At 29.8% G+C, this 17,513-nt stretch overlaps 2 protein-coding genes across 3 annotated transcripts; both read left to right on the top strand.

Annotated features, from left to right (window-relative positions):
- The first annotated feature begins 474 nt into the window (after positions 1–474).
- LOC130826643 (probable serine/threonine-protein kinase PBL7) lies at positions 475–7,137 on the top strand. Of its 2 annotated transcripts, none has more exons than XM_057692215.1 (6): positions 475–870; positions 3,036–3,319; positions 3,407–3,542; positions 4,042–4,300; positions 4,669–4,801; positions 5,004–7,137. In XM_057692215.1, exons 1-6 carry the CDS (start codon positions 720–722, stop codon positions 5,298–5,300), a joined length of 1,260 nt encoding a protein of 419 aa, XP_057548198.1. In that variant the 5' UTR covers positions 475–719; the 3' UTR covers positions 5,301–7,137. The 2 variants fall into 2 exon arrangements, with proteins under 2 accessions (XP_057548198.1, XP_057548202.1); XM_057692219.1 differs by having other exon boundaries at positions 3,075–3,319; positions 5,004–7,135.
- Positions 7,138–9,494: 2,357 nt separating this feature from the next.
- LOC130810493 (peroxidase 4-like) lies at positions 9,495–14,670 on the top strand. The gene is made up of 3 exons (XM_057676580.1): positions 9,495–9,848; positions 12,412–12,606; positions 13,792–14,670. The coding sequence occupies exons 1-3, from the start codon at positions 9,636–9,638 to the stop codon at positions 14,347–14,349; spliced, it is 966 nt and encodes a 321-aa protein (XP_057532563.1). The 5' UTR covers positions 9,495–9,635; the 3' UTR covers positions 14,350–14,670.
- Positions 14,671–17,513: the final 2,843 nt, after the last annotated feature.

Genomic DNA, 17,513 nt, shown 5'->3' with positions numbered 1-17,513 from the left:
TTGCATTAATACGATTTTTCTATAAAAAGTTATGCCCAAAAGATTAAACATGTATCAAAATTTCAGCATAAACAAACTTTAAACGATTGTCATTTTTTACTCGGTTATCGGAATTGAGCATATAATATATTATTGGAAAGATCTTGAAGTGTAGGTTCTAATGCTGCAAACATTGTAATTATGCGATTTTCCTATTAAAAGTTATAGCAAAAATAGTGAACTTGTATCAAATTTTAACATACGTTTTTTTTTAATTTACGATCGTTATTGATGCTTATCGAATCATTTTGGTGCTTATTTTCATTTGCTACAGTAATTTGATTTTTAATTTTAGCTTATTTTATTTCAACAAGTGTTTAAAAGAAGGGTTCAAAGAGATGTTAGAAATTAAAAATTTAAAATGTAACCAAAAATAATTTTAAAAGTTTAATATATAAGGAGTCACAATAAAATAGTACAAAATATAGGAATCCCCATGAAAATAGTCTCAAACAAAGAAAACCAAACAAGAAACCCACTATCTACTGTCCAATACCAGTAGTGTCATCAGTCATCTCTCCTTTTTTTACTCTACAGTCTACACAGTCTCTGGCTGCCTCTTCCAATGCTGCATTTACTCCCCCATTTAATGTTCTTCCTCTTTTTCTTACACCCCTTTTAGACTTAAGCTTTTGGGTTTTTCTTCTTTTTCAAATTTAGTTTTCTTTTAACGGTTAAAAATGGAGTCCGAAGATTACAGGAGAAAAGAGAGGACAGCTTTGCTTGTTTCTTTGATAATGGCTTCTCTTTCCATGGTTTCCTTGCTCGTTGCTTTCAGCTACTATTGTTATATTCGTAGCAGAGTCTCCAAGCGTAACAAGCACCAGCAAAGTATGTTACTTCTTTTTCCTTTTTTTTTTTTCAAAAAGTTTCCAACTTTTTTCTGCTATTTCTAAATTTGTTTTCTTTGTTTTTGCAAGGGATTAGGGGGTTGATCTTTTCTGTTTTTTTCCCTTGTTCAATGTACTAGAAATTGGTGGTAGATTACCTACATTATGTTTTTTGATTTTTCTTTGAGAAGAAAAGCAGGTGGTTCTGTGTTCTTGTTCTGCTGTGAGTTTCCATGTGTAAATTGTAAATGTTGGGTTAGAAAATGTTTAGGTGTGTTTGGCAAAACAATTTATTAAGCAATTTTAGCTTATTTAATACATATAGAAGAGTAGGTGGTCAAACCTTTCAATGCCGGTGTCTGGTAAATTAGCCGGTTGAAATAGCTAATTGTTGCGAATAAGTTCCTTTGAACTAGCTGCTCATAACAGGGTTTTAAAATCAGCTGGTCAGTAAAATCAGTTGATCAAATCAGCCAATGCAATCAGCTACTAGCTAGCGGTTATCAGCTACCAGCTAGCTACCGGCTATTAGTTGTTTGCCAAACACCTTTAAACATCCAAATGAGCTCAGTAAGATGAGAGTTGAAAAATAGTTTTAGGTAGATTTTTCACAAGGAAATGTACTAGTTTCGGCTTAAAATGTTTCTTTTAGCTATATTCATCTGTGACCTTGTTATATGGTTTTGTTGAGATAAAAATAGTAGATTACATTACACTACGTTCTATTAACCCACCGCCAATAAGTGGTTCCCATTTAAGGGGTTTGGTGGTCGGATGCACGTAACCTTTATCTTGTTGCTTGTGATAACTAAATAGTTTTTTTCAGTTGACCCTTGATGACAATCATCGTATACAGCTTCACATCATATGATTTAATGAAACCATTTTAACATAAAGGTCTATGTTGTTTTTGTTTGCTATGGATGCTGATAGTTTGTTAGAAAGATTACATTTTGTCAAGCTGTTGTTGTTGAGACTATTGAAATGTTGTGTACAAGTAGAATTGAATATGTAGTGGCAAGTACCAAATCACCCGATGTTGAAGGGGATTTTGATCATCTCATCACTGCTATCACAATGACATACACATTAGAGGGTAATAATGGGTGTGCATAAGGGTATGCACAATTGAGGTTTGGTTCATTGGATGATATGAATGAAGGAGAAACTTTTAGTGTCTTCATATATTAGTGTGAGTGTTTCCATTAAAGGTGGAAACTTTGAGTTTGAAGTTTGTTCAAGCCTTGTGAGGGCTATTTTATTATTACATTGTTAAATCATTGATCAAATACATTGCTATTTAAGGGTAGGTGTCCAAGACACCATTAAATCACTGTGTTCTTGCTTAAGTGTGTGTTTGTCTTTTCTTCTTTGCTGTGCTATGTTTTTCTCATTGTTGTGAAAAGATTTTTGACTTGTCAATTATATGCATTACATTAGTGATTTTGAGTTGCAATTTTATTTAATGCATCAAAAAGCTTCAAAACCACTGATTTTGACATTGGTCAACGTTATCATCATATCTTGAGAACACATATGTGATGATAAGCATAAAAAGGAAAAATGTAGATATAATATCATAAGTTCCTTTACATGGTTCAAAAGCCCATGTCAAGGGTTCGAACATTATTATTAGCGGCAAGTATGAGGGAGACTTGTGTTGCATTTAAATTTCTAGCCCAAAAGACTTTCGTGTGAGGGGCGTGATAGAGAGTATATTTATTTATTAGGCTTTAACCGTCAACTTAATATTCTATTTGAATTGGTTGCTTGACGGAAGATGTGTAATATGATTTAAAGTGCCTTGGAAACCTATGAGGTAGAAGAGTCTCATATGATTCTGATAAATAGCATCCAGTCTTCATCGTTAGTTTTGGCTTGTAAGATTCATTATGTTCGGGTGAAAACAACGTAATAAAGACCAAATTCAAAAGCTGTAGTGTTGCTTCCTACGAAAAACTATAAAGAGCTCACTGTTGTAATATTTCTCTTTGCTTAAAATGTGTGCCTTTTGGTGTGCTGCTGGAATACAAAAGAAGGAATTCGAAACTTGGGTTTTATATAACTATGTTTAGGGTGTGAATGAATGTTACACACTTGCTAATGTCACTTATTCTGGTAGAAGTTTGTCTTTCTTCAGCCTGACATCTTATTCTTTTGCCTAAGTGGGGCATTTCCATATGTCTTTCAATTGTGTATTTGAAGGACTCGACAATGATGAAAAAAGTGGAATATCAAATCCAACTCTACAAGTAGCTTGTGATAAAGGGTTGCAAGTTTTTACATTTAAGCAGCTTAATTCAGCAACTAGTGGCTTTAGCAAGTCAAATATCATTGGCCAAGGTGCATTTGGTTCGGTGTACCGTGGAGTCCTTAATGATGGGAGAAAAGTTGCTATTAAATTGATGGATCATGGAGGAAAGCACGGAGAAGAGGAATTTAAAATGGAGGTTTGATCTCTGGCTTTTCAACTAATATCCGTTCTTGTTCATATGCTAAGATCTTGTTTGATGGTTGACTCGTCTGTATGTGTAAAGGTGGAATTACTGAGCCGTCTTCGCTCTCCATATTTGCTCGGTTTGGTCGGTCACTGTTCAGACAGTAATCATAGGTTGCTGGTGTACGAGTTCATGGCAAACGGTGGATTGCAAGAGCATCTGTATCCTGCTAGAGGTATGTAGATGGCCTCGACATTTACTGTAATTGTCATATTGATGCATATATGTATCGATTTCACCGACTTTTATTCTTCCATCCTCATGTGATTTTCCCATATGCCCATAAAATGTGAGCTTTTAAAGGTGTATGGGGAAAACTCTCGGGGATTGAGAACAAGTTGCTTCTCTAGAAGCTAAATTGACCATTATCTGTTTTCGCTGCTCATACTAACACGAGTGTAAGTACAACATCATTGCATTACTCCAACGCCTTTAAGTGGCCCCCATTTAGCGTGGGGGTTTGGGGGTGGATGTACGCGACCTTATCCTTAAAGCAACACCAACAAAGAGGTTGTTTTTGATTGACTCTTGATATTTCATTGTAATCAGAAACAAAAAATTATAAATCTTTGGATGCCTAGACACACTATGTTCATATTTTCCGTGAAATTCTATGCTAATGACCTGTTATACTTGATTTAAGCCGATCTTACTAGATGGCAATGTTTTTTCAGCTTCAAATTCTTTTCTTTCGAAGTTGGACTGGGAAACCCGGCTAAAAATTGCATTGGATGCTGCAAAAGGATTGGAATATCTCCATGAGCATGTGAACCCACCAGTGATTCACAGAGACTTTAAGAGCAGCAATATTCTTTTGGACAAGAACTTTCATGCCAAAGTTTCTGATTTCGGATTAGCTAAGCTTGGACCTGAAAAAGCTGGCGGACATGTCTCTACTAGAGTCTTGGGAACCCAGGGTTATGTCGCCCCCGAGTAAGAGTCACTTGATTTATTCACCTTCATTCATACATTGTGTTGTGTGTAGAGGTGTTCATTCGGGTCATCGAGTTGATTTCGGGTTAGATATTTTGGGTCGATTTGAAATCGGGTTTTGAGTTTGTATATTTCTTTTACATAATTGTAAATCATTTTTGAAGTCAGGTAAAATTGGGTTCTGTTACAACTTACAAGGTCGGGTAAATTTCGGGTCATCGGGTCTGTTTTGAACCCATCTAGTTGTGTGATGCATACATTGTTCCTATCAAATAGCTCAAGAAAATTCCAGTCAGAATTTCATTTATTACATCTAAATCTTGTAAATAATCGATTTGATCATGTTAATTCATTACTTTTGTAATTAGGTACGCATTAACCGGACATTTGACAACAAAATCAGATGTTTATAGCTATGGAGTCGTACTCCTAGAGCTGCTTACAGGCCGGGTACCAGTCGACATGAAGAGACCTCAAGGTGAAGGTGTTCTTGTATCGTGGGTAAGTTCGTTTTATACTTTCTTCTACCTTAAAAATACATTGGCGAGCTACAATTTGAGATTAATTTAAGGGAACAAATAAGAAATTTCGAACGTAGCAATAGCTTGGAATTAATCCATCGATCATTGAACATTGCGTCTGATCTAAATTACCATATTAGTATGTTTATCGAACCTCTTATGGACGTTATTACGAGAAATAGGCTTTGCCGAAGCTTACTGATAGAGAAAGAGTCGTACAAATCATGGATCCAGCAATGGAAGGGCAGTACTCAATGAAGGAGGCTATCCAAGTCGCAGCAATTGCAGCAATGTGCGTGCAGCCTGAGGCTGATTACCGACCACTAATGGCAGATGTAGTACAATCTCTTGTACCTTTGGTGAAGCTTCATAAATCATCGTCTAAGGTTGGCGGTTGTTCTAGCTTTCATGCACCCAAGTCTCCAGTAGCCGTAGATGGGAAGAACAAGAGTAACGACACTGTATTGACTGAGTCTTAGTCATTGTATGCATCGCGAATGCTTCATTCACTAAGATTTTGGGGTGGGACTAAAAAAATTTGTATGTATAATATGTGTTGTTAGTACTACTTTAAAGTAGAGGGGATGCCAGGAAATTAATGAACTGAAATTTGATCACTTTTTTGACATTATTAGATGATCATATTGATTCCTGTTTGAATTTCTTGGTGCACTTAAAGAATGAGCTTTTGATTTACCATATCTCTTTGTTCTATCTTCTATGATTCTTTTGGTTGATGGGTATGTTGCATGAACTTCTATTAGGTCGTATAACATTTAATATAAATCAGTTACTTTGTTTTTTTTAATTAGAATAATTTTTCAATTACAGCGTTAAAATTTATCACTTTTACGACGAGACGAATAACATGATCTCACATTACTTTTTTTTTTTTTGTTATGATACCCGAAATATGAAATTACCCGTAAAATGATGATTATAAAAGTATGTAAGTTTTTTTCTCCATAAATTAGTTTATCATGGCAAAACTTACAAGGTGTTCACGGTGCAAGCACAAGACAAGGTACGAAATCACAATTCACAAACAACACAGCAAAATGCATCAATGGGTCGTTAATTTATTATTACATCCTGGTTGAATAAGCGCTTATGTTGCTCGAACGAACGAGCAAGTCCACTGGAGATTATTTTAAGTTTTTTTTTTCACGTGATGATTTGGTCCCTTTTAATTCCATGCTTCTTTCTACTATCAGGATCTGTTCTTGGTCCATTTTGGATAGTGGATCGCCTAGGGTCTTAAAAATAAAAAGTCTTAAATATTAAATAGAGCTATTCAAGTCTGATTTTGAGCAACATTTTTAAAGTGATTTGTTAGTATATTTTTTTATATTTGAAGTTATTTTTAGAATATAATATTATAATACATTTTGTTATGAATTATTTTTCTTAAAATTAATTTTTTTTATCTTTAGATATAATAAAGGACCTCATTTTAAAAGACATCGTAAAAATAAATCAAGTCTCTAAAATCTTTGCTCCACCCTGCATACTATTGTCGTACCAAACCTTGCTCACGCGTTCATACCAACTCATACATGCTTGAACATAATATGTGTGTATATCTTAGAGGTGTTCAAAATACGATCCGATAGTTACCTGACCTTATAATCGAATTTGATTTGATCCGATTTCAAAATGAATGTAAATATGTAAAAACCAATATAGACAGAAAATTTGATTTTAAACCGACCCAAAATACCTTATCTGAATTCAACCCGATTATAACCAAACATGCCAAAGTCATGGTGAGGTCTAGCTTCCTTCTTTGACCAATCCAAGTACAAGGTTGAAGTGGTGAGGACCACACTTTAGGATCATTTTCATCCATCTATACATGCATTTGCATAGTTGCATGACTCAGTTAGTACGTTCCAAATGATGCTTTTGGATGAACCTGGATGAACCAAGTCGCCCTTAATCACAACAGGCAATAATAAGTTTAATTAGTCATACTTTTTTGTTTTATTTTTTCAATATATAATTTAAATATTATAACTTAAATATTTAAGAGTTTTTTGAATTATATGGTGAAAATTTAAAAATAGAATCTCTTTATTGAATAAATTAAATTAATGACGTGCTCCATCATAAGCAAAACAATATTATGAAAGATACTTTTCAACCTAAATAAACTATACATGGGTCCTTTCTTTTCATTATATGACGAGGGAATTTTTAATAGAAAAATGAGTTACTTTTACAATAGAAAGAAACTATTTTATGAATGAATTACTTGATAAGTACAAAATTAGGTAAATATTAATAAGAAAAAGGCATTAAAATAATTAAAATTAGAGTTATATAAGAGAAATGAATTAACTTAAATAGTTACTTAACACTCTAGAAAGTGTGAAAATCAATGGAGATCTTGTTAATTGTTTTATTTAGTTTTTTAATACTATTTATTATTACTCTTAGTTTGTATTTTATTTTTTATTTGGACGTCAAAATATAGTTAAGTAAGATCTTGTTTGATTCGTCTCAATGTAAATTTTTTCAAATATTTATAATTTTTAATTATACATAATTAAAGATATTTAGAATTAAGTTTATATATTGAATAGTGTGCAAAAATTAAATGAGACAATTAACGTGAATTGAAGGGAGTAAATTAATAATCCAAAGTATAATTTGAATTATATGGTGCTGGCTCATTATATGGCATGTGATTATTACTATGAATGAAACTTCGATTTGCAATTTGATTTTTTCATAAAAAAAAAACCAAACCAAATTCAATTTTGGTTCTTGATTTTTTAATGCAAACCCAAACCAAATTTGATCACAATCCAAATCAACACCAAATAAAACTGATACGATTCTTATTTTTTTCAGTCCAATTCAATTTAAATTTTCAACTAAATAACAAATTAAAATTAAACTGCAAAATGAATTAAGAAAACTAATATAGTAAAACAATAAAATTTATATAATCATTGTTGCAAAAATAATAGCTAGAAATGAAAAATGAAACTTTAATTACTGAATAAAGATTGATTTTTGTTGTAAAAACATTTATTTCTTGTTAGTAACGCCAATTAAAGTCTTCTTTATGCATCCCCAATGAAATTTGATTCTTAAATTTGGGTTTTTGAAATTAAATTGTTTCCCAATTCAATAAGACACTAATATTGATACTAGACATATATAATTAGGTATCCTATTTCATTTAAACCACATAAAAACATCATTTGCTTTAGTCATTTACGATTCAATTAAGATTAAAGTAATAAAGTAAAAAACAATGAAAGTTTAATTCCTACTCGTATTAGAAAGCGTTTTTTTTTTTAAAAAAAAATAGTTTAGAATGATCAAATTAAAATCGTCTCATGGTGAGACCACTTCAATGGAGAATTAATTTTACAAAAAATCTTGTGAGAGACGGTCTCTTTGAGAGAGCATCTTTAATTGGGCTGACTCATTATATATTTTTTAAAAATATTGTAAGTAGACATTAAGAATGATGTAAGTAAACATTTAAGATATTGAAAATAGACATTAAGGATACGGAAATTATACATTAAGAGTAATGTAAGTAAATATTAAAAATATAATAAATAGATATTAATCTTTAATAGGCTGGACTTGAAATACGTCTCTCAATAGGCTATCTATTAATTTTATCCAAATATGCTATTGAATAGACTCAAGCTTTGGCAGCTTTCAGGACAAATGTCCATTATTAATAAATATTGTTAGGATTATTGATAGATAAGTGCAACTACTAATTGATTATGCATGTAGTGATAGACATAAACTTTCTAACTTCCAACAATATGTTAAATGTAATAATTGACTTAATAGATAACTGCAACAACATGGTAAATGTGATAGAAACGTGGATATAATATACTCCCTCGCTTTCATTTTATCTATCATTCTAGCTTCTATATCTTTTATTCACTAAAATAATCATTTTATTTTTATAATGAATTTTGTATAATTGACTTTATTTATCTTCATTTTAATATTTTAATAATGCACATGACTGTCATTAGCAAGTGTAAAGCGGTCTACACGAGAATAAACAAGTAATAAAAAATCAAATACTAATATTTTAATAAATAGAGAAATTTTATCATATACTAGTATTTTATTTTTCTTTTCTTAAATTCTAAGGGTTTATAAAATTGGCACATGGGCTCCAAAATTTACACGACAACCCTGATTAATGCATATGGTCTATATTTTCCATTAAAATCATTTAAAAATTTTTAAGTTGCTCTTCAATTCAATAACTTAACTAAAATATTATTTAATAACTATAGTCCTCATATTAGAAAATTTATTAACTTATTTTAATATTTTATGATTTTCGTGAACATTGATTGTGAGAACAGAACAAAGGAAATAGTTATTATGAAAAGCTTCAAGGAATATGGATATATATTATTTTATACTAGTATAGAAACTCGTGCAATGCAAGAAATTGTTAATATATATATATATATATATATATATATATATATATATATATATATATATATATATATATATATATATATGGGTTAAGAATAGAATATGTGTAATAAAGATAATATTGAGAGACCAAATAGTTATTCCTTGTAGGGTTGTTTGGGTTGCTAGTGTTTGAAATGTCTACTCCCATTTAATTTAATATTTAATATACAACTAATTCTAAATACAACCAAATTCTCATGCATGAGATCAATTGAGATACCTTGTATGTGAGCTATACATGGCATGGTTTGCCTCTATAAATAACTCACTTCTAATAAAATTTTTATCCATCAACCTCATTTTACTTAAGCCTAAGGTTTCAATAACTACATATGGCTTCCAAATTATTCTATTTTTGGCTAATCTTTTCTATCTTATCACTTTTTGTATGTAGTAGTAATGCATGGCTTAGGCCAAACTTTTATGCTTCAAGTTGCCCTAATCTTGAACAAATTGTGACTAATACGATGGCACAAGCAGTTAAGAAGGAGCCCCGAATAGCGGCTTCTATCCTTCGTTTGTTCTTTCATGATTGTTTCGTTAATGTAAGTCATTTTTATCTAAGTTGAATTTCGATTTCATTCTTTATATATATGTGTCAGATTAAATAAGAAGACTAAATATAATAAAAAGGATAATTTTTTTAATTAATATGTAAATTAAAAATATAGATAAAAGGAATTTCATTGGACATGAAGTAGTAAAAAGAAAGCGGGTTACATAAGGAGTACGAGTAAATAGTAAAGTTAGGTAAGGGTGGTAACAATGATTGACATCGAATCTCCTCTACAAATATCTATTTTTATAGCTCTCTCCATAAAAAGACATTTGTTTTGGTTATTTTAAATAATAGTCACGTCACATTAATAAAAGCCTTAATTATTTACAATCAAAACGTTCAACGTGAATAGAAGTAATAATGTAATATTCAATGGTTTTGTTACAAGTTGATACATAAATACTTCCTCCATTCTTTTTTCTATTTCCTTATAAGAAATCTGAAAATAAATCAAGATAAATAATTATTACTCATTAAATATTATTAGAAATGAGTAAAACAATGTAAAAAAATTAGAAATCCTATAAATTAAATAAGTTTAGTGATTTCATTACATAAAGTTCATTACATAAAATAAAAAATTAGGTTGGGAATTTTAAAAATAAGTTAATTTCTATAAATTATTAGAATGTAAGTGGAAAAATATTCTTAAATTCTATTGGTTACTAAAATAGAATAAATCTAATGAAAAAAGAGTAAAGTATTAAATCATACTCTCACCGATGTTAAATCATATCAGTTGGTAATAGTTATTATGGTAGCAAAATTACAAACCGAATGCTAATATAGGGGTCGTTTGGTTCGCACAAGGGAATCGGAATGAAATGAGGAAAGGGAATAAAGGAGAAAGGAATGGATTCCCCTAATTTAGCCTAGTCGTTTGGCTGTGTTCAGGAAACGGAATGAAATGCTCATTGATTCCCTTTGTGACTGTTTGGTTCAAGTTAAGGAATCAAATTATGAGTTTTTAAATTCTTTTATATTTTTTTTTTCAAAAATAACTAGTTATTATATGATAAACTTGAAAAACTTATTTTTTTAAAAAAATATCATTAACTTGTATCATCTTTTCCTGTAATATGAAGAAAAAAAAAACATAACTCTAAATAATATCTTTCTAGCTCCATTGATTACAAAAAAAAAAAAATAAAATAATAATAATAATAATAATAATAATAATAATCATCATCATCACCATCATCATCATCATCATCATCATCATCATCATAACAACAACAACAACAACAACAACAATAATAATAATAATAGCAATAATAATATAAATAAAATTAATAATAATTTAAAAAAAAAAATTACCAGTCGCACTTTTTGTGCGACTCGACCTAGGTACTGTCGCACTTTTGTGCGACTGGTATGTTTTTTTTTTTTTTTTAAATTTCGAATTATGAAATTTTTTTGTTTAATTAATTTATTTTTTAAGTTGTTGTTATTTAAATAAATGTTGTAATAAATTATTTTATTTTAATATAATATTATATTATGATGATGTTATTATAATAATTAGTTTTGAATTTAAATAATTTATTTGAATGTTTAATTATTTTTTTAATATATTAATTAAAATTTAGTTGTTAATTAATTTTTAATTTTTTATTAATAATTTTTTTATTAATTTAGTTGATAATAGTGTTATTAAGTCCAATGGCAAATTCGTAATTTTTTAAAATTCAGGGGCAAATTTGTAATTTAATTAGGGAGTGGCGATAAAATGAAAAGAGTGACGAATTATAACAATACGCATAAATCAAAGTTCAAATTTTAAGTGATGGGTAATGAAGTGGGGAATGGGAATGGAAAAGTCTTGGGGAGGGTGGGGAATGAGTATGGAATACTTTTGAGTAAACACAAAAATAAAAAAGGGGAAAGAGAATGATAGAAAGTGGCAAACAAACAACAACAAAGAGAATTGGGTCCGTCCATTCCCTTTCCCTTTGATTATTACACCCAACCAAATAGCCCCTCAGTGTAATTGGTTTTATAAATTCTCTAAATAAACATTTACTATTACGACTCCTTTGATTATTAGTAGTAATTGTAATTGTAGTAGGAATAATTTCTAGTGTAAATTTTCATGAGATATTGATCATATAATAAATATAACTATCAATACTCTCATTATTGATGTTTTTATGTTATAATATTAATGAAAATTATTTTTTTTGGCACACATATAAGTAAGACTCTTTTATGAATTGATTTAAAAAACTTTAAAAAGCAAATAAATACAAAATAAAATTCACTAATTCTCTATTGAGGTCGTCTCACCGTGAAACGACTTCAATTGGATCAATCAAAAATATTAAAAAAAAAACGCTTTCTGTACAAGTAGGAATTCAGTTTTCATTATTTTTTAAATAGTTTTTTACTAATATACCTTTAGTATGAACCTATTGCAATCCTTATGTTACGTTGAGTTCTGATACCATATTAAAAAACTAACTAAATTAAAAGATTAAACTAATGATTAAAACTCAACCTATTATAGATATTTTATTAACTCATAAAGGGGTTGCGTACTCTTGCAATAGGGTTGTGATGGTTCGGTACTCTTGGCTGATACACCGACTTTTATAGGAGAGAGGACTGCAAAATCCAATGCCAACAATTCAATAAGAGGCTTTGAAGTGATCGATGCAATCAAGTCTAATGTTGAAAATTGTTGTAGTGGCACTGTTTCGTGTGCGGATATTCTAGCTCTTGCTGCTCGAGATGGTGTTAAATTGGTAAGCATTAATATTTACAGAGATACACATTATATTTGTATAGCAATTTTAGAGAGAAATAAAAGAAAAGGAAATAGAAGGAAGTGGAGGAAAAAAAAGGAAAGAGAAATGGATGGAAGAATTCTTGTTTGTTTAGGAGGAAATGGAAGAGAAATGAAGGGAGATAAAGTCTTGTTTAGATGGAGGAAAATAAAGTGAAAAAAAGAAAAGATTTAAAGGGATGAAAAACCCCTTATTTGAATAACAAAAAGGAAGGAAAGAATTTGAAAGGATTAACTTTTATTTTGTTAACATTCAAATCTCTTCATAAGAAGAAAGATTTAAAAGGAAAATGAAATTCATTTCTTTCCCCTCTTATTCCTATACAAACAATGTAGTTTTTTTTTTTTTTTCGTCTTTTCCCTCCCCTTCCTTTTCCTTTCTTTTCTTTCCCTTCCTTTTCTTTATTATATCTCTCAATTTGCTATTCAAACGTAGTGTAAGTATTTTTTCTTCAAATCTTTTAATTTTTGGAAAGATTGATACTTTAACAAAAAAATATCCAACCAATCCCTTCAAATCTCTTTCATACAAATCTCATTTTTTTTTTCATTTTGTTATTCAAGCAAGGGATCTCTCATCGCTCCAAATCCCTGTCCTTCTTTTCAACATTAATATTCATAGAGATATGAAAAATACGCAAATTATACTCCCTCTATTCCTTAAAGTTGTTCTCATTTGTCATTTTGGGTTGTTCCATTTATTGTTCACATTAAAGGATCTTTCAATCTATATCACAAATTTTAGACATAATTAACCTTGTTCATCCTAATTTTAATATTTTAACGATGCTTATGATCCCCACATATTTTTCATTAACTTTATTTTGACATTCTTACTAACTTTATTAAAACATTCTTACAAATTTTAATATTTTTTAATATTTATGGTCCTCTTTTTCCCATCATATTAATAATACCATCTAATAGATTTTATTTTTCTCAATTATCGTAAACATTTCTTGTGTAAAAAACTTTATGAAACGAAATGAGTAATATATCAATAAACAAGTTCTTGTGCAATACAGTTTCACTCTAAGACACTCTACATATATAAACTGAATAGCTCAAGTAACTAATTTCTTTTGAGATCAAGTGCTCATATTTATAAGAAAAAACTAACAAATTTGATGACATGTTCAAATAGTTAGGAGGGCCTACATGGACAGTACCACTCGGAAGAAGAGATGCAAGAAAAGCAAGCCTAACAACTGCAAACCAAAATCTTCCACCACCATTTGCAAACCTTGATAGACTCATAACCCTATTTGCCAAACAAGGTTTATCCGCCAAAGACATGACCGCCCTCTCCGGCGGTCACACCATCGGCATCGCTCGGTGCACCAGCTTTCGCAACCACATCTACAATGACACCAATATTGACCCTAACTTTGCTGTCACTCGCCAAGCAAAATGCCCTAGAACACAAGGAAATGGAGATTTTAATCAAGCCCCTCTTGATTTACAAACACCCACTTATTTTGATAATTATTATTTTAAAAATCTTGTGGTTAAACGTGGGCTTTTGCATTCGGATCAAGAGCTTTATAATGGTGGTTCTCAAGATAATTTGGTTAAGAGTTATAGTATTAATCAAGATTTGTTTTTTAAGGATTTTGCGGATGCTATGATCAATATGGGAAATATTTCTCCTCTTACGGGTGTTAAAGGAGAGATTAGAAAGAAGTGTCAATTTGTTAATTAAGTTGATCTAGTACTATAATCTTCGCAATGGTGATACAAGAATCGAGAAAAATTACTTTTAATGTATTTTAATTTTGTCTGATTTACATCTTTGAATGGCAGATGAAAAAATAATAATGTGATAAGTAAAAATACCATAGATATAAAATACAAAATTATTGAATATTTTTTTTCAAAAATATGAAAAATAGTTTAAGTATAGTGAAACAACCCAAAAAGTAGTATGAAATGGAGGTAGTAATTTACTTAATTGCATGTGATTGATCTTATGTAGTAGGACTATATATGTATTATTATCATAATAAATGTATGTTGTGTGATAGATATTTTGGCATACAAAATTTGTAATGGAATCACATAATATTATCGTATTTGTTTACATATTTATTGTAGGATAATGTTTTTTTTGGTAAATTGTTAATAATAAATCAATCTATGCTTGATCCGCTGAAAATAAATTTATCTATTAATTATATATAAATAAACCACATAGTGTTTTGTGAGGAAAATTTGTTTTATACTGCCTCCCGACCTCTGTTAGATTTTATATCAAACAGAAATTTTAACATGTTTTTTTATGGATGTATAAATTTCAAAATGTATTCATGTAGAATTTTGTAAGATCTATCTTGATGTAAAAAAATTTTACATATACTTTTTGTATTTTTATAAAACATATAGAAGTGTATAGATATTGAGATTTGAATTTTGCTTGAAAACTATATAAAAAAATAAATATAACCAACAATATAAAATAATGTATGGAGTACTTATTAACTTATAGCAAGTATATATTGTTAAAGCAAGTACCAATAATCTTAATGATGACGTTAACTTTAAACATATAATCGAACATGCTTTGTCTTGTACTTTAGAGAGGGTCGATAAAGATGTGTCGAATATGGGTGGTTTAAGGTTTGGAACGATTGATGAGAGTTGCTTGATCAAAGCAACAAATAAAGAAGCAGAACAGTGAGTGGCTCGACCAACCGCTCGATCGAGTGAAGTATTGCTCGACCGGTCGAGCGGTGTTGGCTCGGTCGAGCAAGGTGTACAGAACAAGTTAGTAGCTTCTCTGGAAGCTCGCTCGACCGAGCGAGGTAGTGGCTCGGGTCGAGCGGAAGTTCAGCAAACCACATTGGATCCTGTTTTTGGTCAGAATGTGAAGTGACTATGCAATTATGTGGTGCATTACTCTATTGTTTATTGTAATGTTTATTGTCATAGTTAATTAGGATGTTAATTGAGATGTTACATGTATGTTTATGGTGATTTATGAGGGAATACTAAGAGTGATGAATATCTTGGCTATAAATAGAATTCATCACTCATAGTAATATTCACCACAAACACACATATTGTTGAGAGGGCTATTGCATTGTTAGAAACTTGAGAGTGTTCTTACTTTGCTTTAGTATTTGTGATCTTGAGAGATTGTTCTCAAGATAAGGGTGGTTTATTATACTTGTAATTTTTAAATTCATTATAATAAACTATATTTGAGGGGGAGGTATTCAAGATACCTCATAAACACTTGTGTTCATTTTGCATTATATTTTTCATTTGTTTTTCTTTGTTAAACCTCTTTGAGGCTTGCGCTTTCATATACGGGTACGTATTAAGTTGTATACGAGCATAATTGTTCTTAATTAATAAGAAGGTAGGAATTTATTAAGGTATAATGCTATATAAATTTTTAACGTGCGAAAAATTAAAATATTTTGCAACATGAATTCCACCTGTTATGAATCTAACAAGTGCGGTATAGTTACGAGTTAATTAAGAACAAGAAAGTCTTGAATATTGTGGCCTAAAGGTGCACTACTTAATGAACATGACAATTTATGTGTTAAGAACGAAGTAAACCAAATATAAATATTATTATTATTTGATATATTTCTATATTATTATTATTAGATAGTAATTAGAAAAATGATGACAAATATAATTAGAAAAATATAGTTACTTAATTATATAGGTTTCCTTACAATATCTTAGTAATTGTAAGTTTTCTAATCTAAAGAGGTTTAGGATTTTTACGAACTCCTATTAGGGGTGTTAAGTTGCTAATATTTGTATTCCTAAATTTTGAGAGAGAATCTTGTGAGATTAGCGAGTGTTCTTATATCTTAATTGTGAGGAGTGTTTGAGAGTTTTCAAATGAAGTTTTGTATTATTTATAATAGATAATAATATAAAGGTGAAATTAAGAAAATATTAAAACTAACAAAAAAGGTAATACAAATTAATAAATCATAAGAATTAAACAAAAAATTAACAGAAAATAAAAAATTATTATAGAGGAAAACCTCATAAAAAAAATTAAGACCATACTCTTTGTCCCTCTCATTTAGTATTAGAATAATAATAGTAGTAATATTCTAAAGCTATTATTTTACTTTTGTATATATTTTGTATAAAAATTATAAGTGGAGGTAGAAATGACTAATTAACATGAAAAGAGAATAAATTTGTGGATGAGACTAAAAGAAAAATAGTAAAATCATTAAAGAAAATAGTACAAAATCATTGAAAACAAGTAAAATAAAAGGCAATGCAAATTAAAAGGAATAGAGAAAGTGTTGTAGTTGGCCATATTAGTGACTACCAAACGTTCCAATCTTAAGTACTAGGATTGAACGTTGCTTCTATACTTGGGAGTTAAGACGTGTCGTCATGGCTTTGATTGACCAAATAAAATATTGTGTAAATATATATAATAATATTAATATAAATAAAATTTAATGTAGAAAAATATATATAATATATTAATATAAATTAAGTTCATGTAAGACTTATTTTATAAAGTTGACTTCATTCCAACGAAGTCAACCAAGATAGGAGTAACAAAGGCCATTAGGTAGTTACCCAAAGTCTTAACAAAGGCCCAAGTCATACATGAAAAGTGATCCATCCAAGATAGTTCTCTTCACAAAATAAGCTTTGATTAATCACTTTATATAGTTTGATATTCCACAACAATTAATAAATGATTCTACATAAATAAATTAATAAATCATACATTTGATTCGTTGAACATTTACTGTAACATCGGTACCAAGAGGTGTTTAAACGGGTGTTATCCTTAGTTTTGAAGGAGTAAAAATTAGTTCAGGTTATGTTTGCGTAATTTCTTGATTGGTTCGGTTCATTTTCTGTTCGAAT

Source organism: Amaranthus tricolor, chromosome 1 (assembly GCF_026212465.1).
Source record: "Amaranthus tricolor cultivar Red isolate AtriRed21 chromosome 1, ASM2621246v1, whole genome shotgun sequence".
Taxonomy (NCBI): domain Eukaryota; kingdom Viridiplantae; phylum Streptophyta; class Magnoliopsida; order Caryophyllales; family Amaranthaceae; genus Amaranthus; species Amaranthus tricolor.
This window is presented reverse-complemented; position numbering and strand designations above follow the sequence as displayed.

Coding starts and splice junctions, on each gene's coding strand:
- LOC130826643 (XM_057692215.1), top strand. CDS start 720: ATGGAGTCCGAAGATTACAGGAGAAAAGAGAGGACAGCTTTGCTTGTT. Junction 4,301..4,668: donor CAGGGTTATGTCGCCCCCGA/GTAAGAGTCACT, acceptor TTTTGTAATTAG/GTACGCATTAACCGGACATT. Junction 4,802..5,003: donor AAGGTGTTCTTGTATCGTGG/GTAAGTTCGTTT, acceptor TACGAGAAATAG/GCTTTGCCGAAGCTTACTGA.
- LOC130810493 (XM_057676580.1), top strand. CDS start 9,636: ATGGCTTCCAAATTATTCTATTTTTGGCTAATCTTTTCTATCTTATCA. Junction 9,849..12,411: donor TTCATGATTGTTTCGTTAAT/GTAAGTCATTTT, acceptor CTCTTGCAATAG/GGTTGTGATGGTTCGGTACT. Junction 12,607..13,791: donor CTCGAGATGGTGTTAAATTG/GTAAGCATTAAT, acceptor ATGTTCAAATAG/TTAGGAGGGCCTACATGGAC.